General features: G+C 30.8%; 2 protein-coding genes across 4 annotated transcripts in view; one reads left to right on the top strand and one right to left on the bottom strand.

Annotated features, from left to right (window-relative positions):
• LOC123012168 overlaps positions 1–11442 on the bottom strand; it is a 70764-nt gene that overhangs the window by 48432 nt on the left and 10890 nt on the right. The gene's annotated exons all lie outside the window — the stretch shown is intronic.
• On the top strand, positions 6499–7827 carry LOC123012170 (procathepsin L-like). Its single transcript, XM_044410005.1, has 3 exons — positions 6499–6626; positions 6678–7028; positions 7083–7827. Exons 1-3 carry the CDS (start codon positions 6534–6536, stop codon positions 7638–7640), a joined length of 1002 nt encoding a protein of 333 aa, XP_044265940.1. The 5' UTR covers positions 6499–6533; the 3' UTR covers positions 7641–7827.

The raw sequence follows: 11442 nt of genomic DNA on the forward strand, positions 1-11442 counted from the left end.
TCACCTGGTATATACATCATTATATCATTTTGTTCCTCTCAGTGAGACAAATCAAATGCACTAAAAAATTTTTTTAAAGTCCACACACTTGGAACAAAATATTTTTTTTCTAATTTAAATGAATTTAAAATACTTTAACTTTAAAAAATCATTACTCAATAAGTATTACGCCGATTTCCTTCAAATAAAGACCATTCTAAATGGATGGCTTTGTAGAATGATATAAAATTTGAAATTGAATATTGGCAAACTTATCTTCGACCAGTGTTCGAAGAAGTTCAAAGTAAATCGAAATAATCTAAGAAAAATCCTACGAGTAATTTTTTTTTCATCATTACCATCGTGTAGAGAATCTCTTTATTAGTTGTAATCCATATTTTCAAAAAAATATACCTAGTAGTTTTCAAGTTATGATTTTTTGAAGTTATGGTTTGTTAATCAAGCATTGCTCCATTTAGGAGAAATGCATGTTAATCTCACTTAAAATTGCATTTTTATAAAAGTATTTGTTTTAAGACTCTTCTTTTGCTTAAATATGGTTAATTGCACCTTCTTTGTTCTAATTAGAATAAACAAAAATTGTTTCTTTACTTAAAACAAACAAAGAGTACTTGATGAAAAAGCATTTGCTGAGAACATTTTCAAAAAAAAGTTCAGAAAGCTGGAACAAAGTGAACAAGTTGGAATCTGAATGGAAAGTCATTTAATTTGAAAAAGATTTATTCTTATATTTAAAGCTACTGCTTTAAACTTCTAGATCCTTTTTGCTCAATGATCAGTGATCATTTTTAGAACAAAAAAACTCTTTATTTTCTTTAATTAGTACGCAGGTACTCTTTGTTTGTTTTAAGTAAAGAAACAGTCTTTGTTTATTCTAATTAGAACAAAGAAGGTGCAATTGGCCATTTTTAAACAAAATAAGAGCCTTAAAACAAATAATTTTATGAAAATGCAATTTTAAGTAAGATCAACATGCATTTCTCCTATATGGCGCAACACCTGAATAGCAAACCTTAACTTCAAAAAATCATATCTTGAAAACTACTCGTTATATTATTTTAAAAATTTGGATTCTTACTGATAAAAAGATGCTCTACACGATGGTGACGAAGAAAAAAAAATTACTCGAAGGGTTTTTCTTAGATTACTTCGATTTACTTCGAACTTCTTCGAACACTGTTCGAAGAAAAGTTTTCCAATATTCAATTTCAAATTTTATATCATTCTACAAGGCCATCCCTTTAGAATGTTCTTTATTTGAAGGAAATCGGCCTAATAGTTATTGAGTAATGATTTTTTAAAGTTAATGTATTTTAAATTCATTTAAATTAGAAAAAAATTATTTTGTTCAAAGTGTGTGGACTTATAAAAAATTTTTTTAGTGCATTTGATTTGTCTCACTGAGACGAACAAAATGATATAAAATTTGTCAAGTTGTCACGACATGACTTTTTTTTTGTCGCCTTGTGTTATTACCTCCTGAAATATTTTACAATCTTTTTTTAACACCCTGTATTTTAAGGTTTTTATTGCATCTGTTTGGGTTTACTGAGAAAGAATGCAGTGGCAAATAAAAATAATAACAGGTAAGGTAGGTGGTAGTGCAAATGGGTAGTGCAATACCTAATTCATAGTCCATTTTTTAGAGGAACTATAATTTAGTGCAAAGAAAATGAAAGAACAGTTTTTGGGTTATTGCTTTATTTCATTTACAAGTAAATTAGTGGGTGTTTCAAGTTTCTAAATTGACAAATACACAGCTAACTCAGTGGCGTACAAGGAAAGCTTTAATAAAAAAGTAGTTAGTGCATGAGAGATACATGGTGCCATTTAAATCGCCACACTGTCACTTTTCAGCATGCAAATTAAATGTTTGTGACCTATTTTATCTCATAAAACACGCATGCGACGATGCCAGTGGCAATTGAAATGGCACGTGGTGTAATTGAAAATGTCATCGTTTTTTTAAGAATGGAAATATTTCTTAGTTTTGTGTTCTGCATTTTTTATTTTAATGATAGCCTACCACAAATTTCTTTCCCAAAAATCAAATTCTATTTAACCTATACCTAATTGTAATTCTTATACAGGCTGCTCCAATGAAAACGAGCCACCCCAAATATCTCAGAAACTAAAAAGATTTTGCAAAAACGCCGAAACAGGTCGATTTTGTTTCTGAGGAGGACAATTTTTTGATGTAATTTTTAAATCACTCTCAGTAACCTTTTAACCCCCACGCACCCCAACTTTAAAAATTTAAATAGGATTACCCTACTTGTGGCACATCAAATGAAAGCTATTTTATCAAGCTTTTTAAGACATTTTACCAAAATTGAATCAGATCATCCATTCATGAGATACAGAGTGTTCTAATAGAAACGAACCATCTTAGAAAAAAATTGCAAAAAAAAACCGAAACAGGTTAATTTTGTTTTTAAAAAAGACATTTTTGACACAATTTGACACCCCCTTTAACTTTCCCCACCTCAGTTTCGAAATTTCAAATGACACCGACTACTTACTTGTGGTACATCAAATGAAAGCTATTTTAACAAGCTTTTTAAGACATTTTACCAAAATTGAATCAGACCATCCATTCATGAGATACAGGGCGGTTCAAATAAAAACGATCCAGAAAGAATTTGGCAAAAAAAACGAAACAGATATAAAATATTCGCAAAAAATAATGTTTCTAATAAGTTATTACTTCTAATAAAATTATTAAAATAAATTACAAGAAACATACTAATATTGTTATAAGTATTATTGAATCTGTAACAAACTTATTTTTATTTCTTTATTTTATTGCCAAAATAATCGGACTAAAGGACAGGGGGTAATAACGTTTCTTATAATTTAATGTAAGTATCCAAAAAATAGCAATATAGTTCTTAAGTTTCTTTATACATACTGAAAGATTACTTTTTTTGCCGATATTTTATGAATGTATAAAAATCATTTCATTTTGGAAAAAAGAAAGCATTTTAAAAGTGTTTTCATTTTTCGTATCACTAGTGGTTGGTACTATTTGACATTAGTTAAGTGACATAGAAGAAAAACTTAGTGAAGGTGGTTTTAAAATTGCCTCAAAAAATGTTCCTTTTAAAAACAAAATTAACCTGTTACCGGATTTTTTTGCAATTTTTTTCTAAGATGGTTAGTTTCTATTAGAACAGCCCTTTATCTCATGAATGGATGGTCTGTTTCACTTTTGGCAAAAAGTTTTGAAAACCTTGCTGAAATAGCTTTCATTTGATGTGCCACAAGTAGGGTAGTGCCATTTAAATTTTTAAAGTTTGGGTGCGTGGGGGTTAAGGGGTTACTGAGGGTGCTTTAAAAATTACGTCAAAAATGTCCCCCTCGGAAACAAAATCGACCTGTTTCGGCGTTTTTGCAAAGTCTTTTTAGTTTCTGAGATATTCGAGGTGGCTCGTTTTCATTGAAACACCCTGAATTGTAGTCTATGTCGAAAAAAATTTCATAGTAAATTGCAATTTAAAAAATTAATTTATCATGCAGAGTTTAAAAGCAAAAATCTCCTTCATGCCTAAATAAGTGTATGCAAAGCGGGGACTCGACTATGGGATTGTGTTTTGATTTATTTGACGTTTTACCTACGCTTAAATGTATATTTATGTTGCACTGAGCAAATTGATGTAAGAATATGAAGTTCGAATTACCTAAAACAAGAAATACGAGTATCAAATGCAAGGATTAAACAGAATTTACATACCCATAAGAGCAGTACATGAGACATATAAGAAAACGGTCCGGCATAAATATAAATGGGTGTCCGAACTCGAATAATAATCATAAGTACAGCCTTTTGAAAATCAACGTCTTTTTAAATGAAAGTTAAATAACTTAAAAAATTTAAATGGAACACCCTATTTTTATTTTTGCATCTAACAAATTGATAAATTAACATTCAATATTAATTGTAGCAGCAATGCCTATCAATATCTGAGCATTGTTCATACTATAGCAACCATAGTAATTCCACCACGGATCACTTCTCCGTTGATTTATCCAGAGATTGTAAAAGTTGTTATAAATACTGAAATTCGAATTATTTTATTGTAAAAATAAAGAATAACGTATTCAGTTTAACACAAATGTAATTATTAAGTGATATTTCTTCCATCTCTTGTGCAATTGTGCACTTTTTGGGTACTGAAACAATAGTAATTATTTTTTTATGTTTAACGTTAAATATCTGTTTAGTTATTGATTATAAACACCTAAAAGTAAATAATTTTAAAAAGACTATTTATTAATCTTTTAAATGAAAAAACAATAAATAGGGTGTTCCATTTAATTTTTTTAAGTTATTGAACTTTTAACAAACGCCTTCATTTTTTTATTTTTGCAAATGCGATACACTGAAAAATGTTACAACCTTATAACTTGTACCTTCGTCTTTGCGGTAGTAAAAAAAATATTTCTAGATGTCTTAGTTTTTGTGTAATAAATTTTTTAAAAGTGCATGTTTTAGTCAAAAAACCGTCTTATTTTTAAAACTAAGCAAAATCGACTAATAAAAGTTTAGCTTAAAAACATTGTCATAAAAATCTACATCCAAAAACGCTAAAAAACATATGGTGTTTCATTAAAAAAAAAACACAAGTTTGTATTGTAACTTATTTTTGAGACACCTGTATAGTTGAAAATAATTGTATAGGCGATGGACTAGATTAGTATCTATCAATGTCCTATACCTATAATTTTTTGTAAGTTTTATCATTCAAAGGTCACTAATGGCTTACTTCTCATTGGATCTTCTTGGTATGGAAACAACAAACAATTAAACCCGTTTTATTCTCACCTGAGGATGACCACTTTGTGATTGAAACACGTTGTGGTTGAGATAAAAGTTTGGTGTGACGGGTTTAATCGTGTTTTTATTCGTCACTAATGGACTTTTTCAACTCGCTTGTATATGCACGTTTTTTCATAAAAATGTGCACAAGATATTAAGAAATATGCTCGATAGGCAAAACTTTTAAGAACAAAAAATCAAAGCTTGGATCAATTTTTATCCTCGAGTACACTAAACTTTGTGTTTTCGGCATCTTGAACAGCACACGATAAGCCCCGAAAGGGAAAAAATAAATTGGTTTAAAATTCATTTGCATTCAACTACTTATCCGAATGGAAGGATTATAGCAATACCAGGTGAATAAAAAGTATGGAACCAAAAGTTTTTTGCTTAAACTATTTATTTTTTGAAAAAACTAATTGATGAAAGTATAAAAATGTGATGTTTTATTCTCTTTTGTTTTTGAGTTCTCCATTTTATTTTTTACCTTAATTATTTTAAATGAAAACCCACTAAAAAACCATTATTCTCATGAAGATTTTGATTTAAGAATTACAACTATCTACTTTATATTAAATTTAAAAAACAAATATTTTTTTTACATATTTAAATTGCAATTTTGACAAAAAAATCACATAACTCAAAGACAAAACAAAATTCCGTTCTCGAAATACGTTCATATTTTTTATATTATGTACTTTAATTTACATTAATTATTATTTTCTAAAGTCAAATAATAAAAAAAACTGCTTGGTTCCATACCTTATATTCACCCTGTATAAAACAAATTAAAAAAGGCAACACTCAGCAGGATACTAATTCTTTGAGTCCGGCTTACGAATTAACGGTTGTTTTCTTTTTAACATATTTTGAAAACGAATCATTTTTTTAAACTCTCCAATTTTTAACTTGAACTGAAATTTTTAATGGAAATTTGGTATTTGAAGAAAGTATGCACAACTTAACTTGATCTGAGATTCTTAATCGGAAATTTGTGATTTTAAGAAAATATGCACACATATCCAATATTTCCTAAATATGCACGAAACTGCCAATATATGCATTTTTTAATTGGCTTATACGAGTATTAACTAAAAAACGTTAGATGTGCATAGAAAACTTACAATTTTGTTGATATACCTCTTAATAACAAATATGCATTTTGCATATAATCCGAGCCTTAGTAACTCTTGCGTAGTAGTATCGAGAGTTAAAATCCTACAAATCCTAAGATTTACGAGTAAAAATGAAAAACAATCTCTTTAAATGTTTATAAGTTCATAGAGAATCTCAACATTAGTTCGTAATTACTTAATTCTTAAGATAAGCCCCGTGTGGTCATTTAAGCAATTTTCTACGAATAAGATTTAACTCGATGTAAACACAGAAAATCGTCCCTAATTAAACGTGTTTAGATTGTTAACAATAATGTTAATCGTGTGTTGATTCATGATTAGATTACAATTTAAGCGAAATTGAAACGTTTCGTAACTTTCGTAACAATTCTTTTTGAATGCCTAAATCTCTTCAATTGTTTCTTTGTAATAAAAAGCACCCCAAGTTTATTTAAATTCTTTACATATTGTATTAAATTAAGACCTGGTTTTAACAAATAATGCAATTTGTTGATACCGGAAAAGTAAAATACATCTTGTAAATACTTCTGTTTGGTATAAATAAGCCACAAGCTGCTACATGCGGCATTGTTTTGAAAATGAATGCTTTAACATTTTTCTTTTTATGTTTCTACACATCCAGTGCACTTTTGCCAGAGTATCTGGTGGAAGAAGAATGGAATAAATTTAAGGTAAGTCAACTTCCATATTGTCAAATAAATATATTACAATTTTAATAATAGGCTATGCACGCCAGGGCGTTTTTCGACCCTTTGGAAGAAAGTCTCCGCAAATCAATCTTCATAAAGAATTTAGAAATCGTTGAAGAACACAACGAAAAATATCAAAACGGTTCCGAAACCTACGAAATGGGTATCAACAAATTCAGCGATTTCACTGAAGAAGAACTAACCAACTTAACAGGACTCCAACTCCCTCTTGAAATCGAACAACCCCTTATTAACATTACAGAAGAATCATTGTTTTTCTCTTTAGGTAGAAGCCTTCCAGCATCGTTTGATTGGAGGCAACGAGGTGGTGTTACCCCGGTCAAAAACCAAGGTCAATGTGGTTCCTGTTGGGCTTTCGCAACCGTTGGTTTTTTATCAGTGTTTAAATTTTCATTTATACGTATATTTATATTTCAGCTTGGTGCCATTGAATCCCATTATAAAATCCGTTTCAAACGTACAGTCAGTCTAAGCGAACAACAGTTAGTGGATTGTGTAGGAAGAGGAGGCGGTTGTGGTGGTGGTTGGATGCCAACAGCTTACTCTTATATTGCAAGAAATAAAGGTGTGAATTATAACAGAGACTACCGTTATCAAGCCAGAAATGGTAAATGTAGATACAGTTCATCGAAACCTCACATAACCATTCGAGGCTATGCTGCTATTAATAATAATCAAAACGAAGAGGCAGTAAGAAAGATGGTGGCTACTAAGGGACCCGTTTCAGTAGCCATTCACGTCGACACTCGCACATTTAACAGTTATAAATCGGGGGTTTACAATAACCCTTCTTGTAGAGGTGTTTTAAACCATGCTGTCGTAATAGTCGGCTATGGAAGAGAAAGAGGCTTGGACTATTGGTTGGTGAAAAATTCTTGGGGTTCAACTTGGGGACAAGGAGGTTATATCAAAATGGCGCGAAATAGAAGAAACCAGTGTGGGATTGCAACACATGCCAGTTACCCGGTTTTCTAAAAATTTTACTTCCACCATTTTTTAGTGTATAGATAAGTAAATATCACCTTAAGTGAACTATAATGCTGTATAATGAATTCATCAATAACGATATAGTTTATATTTTGTTACTGTGTAGAAAATATCAGCAGGGCCAAAAAGTTATTGTTTTAAAAGTAATAACAGTAAAGTTGTTTATAAAATAAAAAGATTTACATTAAAAGATTAATTCCAATAGTATAATAGTTATTTAAGTATAAAGGAAAATAATGTCGTGATAATATCCGAGGCAAGCGTGTACGAGCCGAGGCAAAGCCGGGTCCAAGAATTTAGCAAAATGTGCGAGACACTAGTCAAAGACGCTTCATAAGCGGAGATTCGTCACTTATAGTATTACATTTTTTTCAGTTGGTTTTTCACATTGATCTGTGGTTGTTGCATTATTAAATAATTCCTGGTAAACTTTAAATCGAAACAAAACGAACCTAATTTGGTTTGCAGAGCACTATCCCTTTTCCGACAAAATTTTATCCTTGGTAGTATCAAATGAGTACATGTTGGAAAAAATATTACAAAAATTCTTTGTTTAACCGTTTTCCAAATAAGATTTATTAAAGTTATTTGCGAGGTAAAGCGTACGCCACTGATGTGTTTGTAAGTAGTATTAGCACAGGTAGTGGAAACTATGGTATTAATTTGATGAAAATATACTTGATCATTGCAACAATTCATAAACGCCGGAAGTGGCACGGATCAAGGGGGCTTTGCCCCTAAAAAATATAAACGTAAAAAGGGTACAGTTTGTCTCCATTTATCCTTGGGAAGCAGTGATAAATTTTTGTCGGTCTATTTAAGAATCACCCTATATGTTCTCCATTATAGTTTATTACATAGCGAGATGGGATATGCTTCATTAGCAAGACGAAACCGTTACTTTGCGGACCCATGTTTATTAAGATTTTTTTGTTTGTTTTGGTCCATACTATTACCTCCTGAAATATTTTACAACCTTTTTTTAACACCCTGTATTTAAGGTTTTTATTGCAAGTGTTTGGGTTTACTGAGAAAGAAAGCAGTATCAAATGAAAATAATAACAGGTAAGGTAGGTGGTAGTGCAATACCTAATTGATAGTCCAATTTTTTAGAAGAACTATAATTTAGTTCAAAGAAAATGTAAGCATTTTTTTTGAGTTATTGCTTTATTTCATTTACTAGTAAATTAGTGGGTGTTTCTATTTACTAAACTGACAAATACACAGCTAACTCAGTGGCGTACAAGGAAAGCTTTAATAAAAAAGTAGTTAGTGCATGAGAAATACATGGTGCCATTTAAATCGCCACACTTTTCAGAATGCATTTACTGTATGAAATAGGGGAGTATTATGGCTCTAAATTTGTCAGTAGTGTCCAGTTGCTACCAATATTCTTTTTTTATACAAAAATTAAATATATTTGTGAAATATTTTATCTCATAAAACACGCATGCGACGTTACCAGTGGCAATTGAAATGGCACGTGGTGTAATTGAAAATGTGATCATTTTTTTTAAGAATGAAATTCCTGGAAATATTTCTTAGTTTTGTGTTCTGCATTTTTTATTTTAATGATAGCCTAATTTTTATTTTATTAACCATTGCAAAAAACATTCACCTCAAATTACAAAAATTTTAAATTTTATTTTAACGGTCCAAATTGTTTCGTTCTAACTAAAAAATTTAATTTCTTTTATTTTAAGTACACACGTGTTTTGTGAATATTAAAATGTTTAGAAAAGTGCCGTTTTCACGAAATTTTTCCAAGAATCTTAAGAGTGTTACAAATCGCTAAATTAATGGTTTACAAAAGCCATGTGTTCGAGTGGCACTTGCTATTTAATACGCTATAAGGGATGACGACCACCGCACACAGAGTCCAGCCCCTCAGCAAAATAATGCATCTGCACACGAAAACATAAATAATTAAATTGTTGTTTAAAGCAAACAGAAATAGTAGTAGAACAGTTAATAAATTAATATTTTTTGGGAAATAAATAGTTAACACTTGCTATAGTCGACAACAAATAATTTCATTTCTAGTAAGGAAATGCAACATTACTTATTTTACCAAATTATTTAACATTCAAGTTATTTGATCTATTTTTTATTTTTGATTTGAGTGTAGCCGTCAACCCGTAACTATTAAAACTTAACACATCAATCATTAATCTATATCCAAGGGTTTCCATCGGCTCAAATCAATCAAGAAAAAATTCTTCTTACAAAATTTTGAAGGTAGAATAATTTATTGCATAATATTAAATATAGAGTAGGAACAGTTTCTCTCTCGCGTCGTGTTAGGCCATGAAAGCAAAAGTATTTATCTTTTGCGAATTTGCACCTGAAATTATAGGCTCGTTTGTCGGGAAGAGTCGTGGTCCCCGGGAATCTTCTTCCCCAACTTTACAAGGTCTAAACCACTGTACCAGGTCGTAGTTTCCGGCAGTCGGACTTGGAATGGGCGTTGTAATTCCCGCTCCAACGGCATATACCACGTATATGCAGGCTACTACGAGATAAACGAGAGAAAATAACTATCCCGGTTACCTGTAATAAACTGGTATCGCGAAAATGATGAAGTTCTGAACAAGTCTTTGCCAAAGCTCGTGAACGAAAATTTGTGAGAGAAATGACTTCTACATTCATTCAGTTATTTTGCAAGGACTTGTATATCCTGGTTTTGTTCGGAAATTATTGTTGGTGTTTAGGCATCTAACTTGAGGCGGTATTTCGGCACTTGGGCGTAATAGTTAAAAAGCTATGCACTTATAAAGGCCGCGAGTATGATATATTCCGACTCTGGTACAAGTGTAACTTAATAAACGCGATTAAATTCTTTCCTCGAACAATGTTAACTGAAGTGTAGGGTAGATTTGCAGTACGTAAATAGGGCTTAAATTATCAATCAGCTGTTTAAATTCATTATTTTAAATCCTAAAGAAATCGGGGTTACGTGTCTTACAAACTAAATTAAATAAGAATGAACAATAACTTTAACACATGGCAGAATTGGATCAAACCTTCATAACTCATTCTTTTATTGTAATAAATGCTTCGACATATTTGTAAATAAACTACTTTTGTGAAAACTTGACTTTGAATTCTTTCTCCTAAGCGTTTTAACACTATTTTGAATTCGAATTTGCGTTTTAACACTATTTTGAATTCGAATTTGTGTTACGACACAGAGATTTTTGAGAATAAACACAACGTAGGTAAGTGAAAATAATTATGAATTTTACTAGACGAGCCAGATAAACTGAAATCAAAATAAAGGGGCAAAAGACGAATACAAAATTTAATCTTCATCAAATTGCAACAATATCACAATCACGGTCTCACTACATACCTATACCTACCTAGTTGTAATTCTTATATTGTAGTCTATGTCGAAAAAAATTTCATAGTAAATCGCAATTTAAAAAATTAATTTATCATGCAGAGTTTAAAAGCAAAAACCTCCTTCATGCCTAAATAATTGTATGCAAAGCGGGGACTCGACTATGGGATCGTGTTTTGATTTATTTGACATTTTGCGCTTAAATGTATATTTATGTTGCATTGAGCAAGTTGATGTAAGAATATGAAGTTCGAATTACCTAAAACAAGAAATACAAGTATCAAATGCAAGGATTAAACAGAATTTACATACCCATAAGAGCATTAAATGAGACATATAAGAAAACGGTCCGGCATAAATATAAATGGGTGTCCGAGCTCGAATAATAATCATAAGTACAGCCTTTTGAAAATCAACGTCTTTTTCGTACCATGTGCTGTCGTAAAC

Source organism: Tribolium madens, unplaced genomic scaffold (assembly GCF_015345945.1).
Source record: "Tribolium madens isolate multiple individuals breed KSU strain unplaced genomic scaffold, Tmad_KSU_1.1 Scaffold_91;HRSCAF=231;Tcas5.2_LG7, whole genome shotgun sequence".
In the NCBI taxonomy this organism is placed as follows: domain Eukaryota; kingdom Metazoa; phylum Arthropoda; class Insecta; order Coleoptera; family Tenebrionidae; genus Tribolium; species Tribolium madens.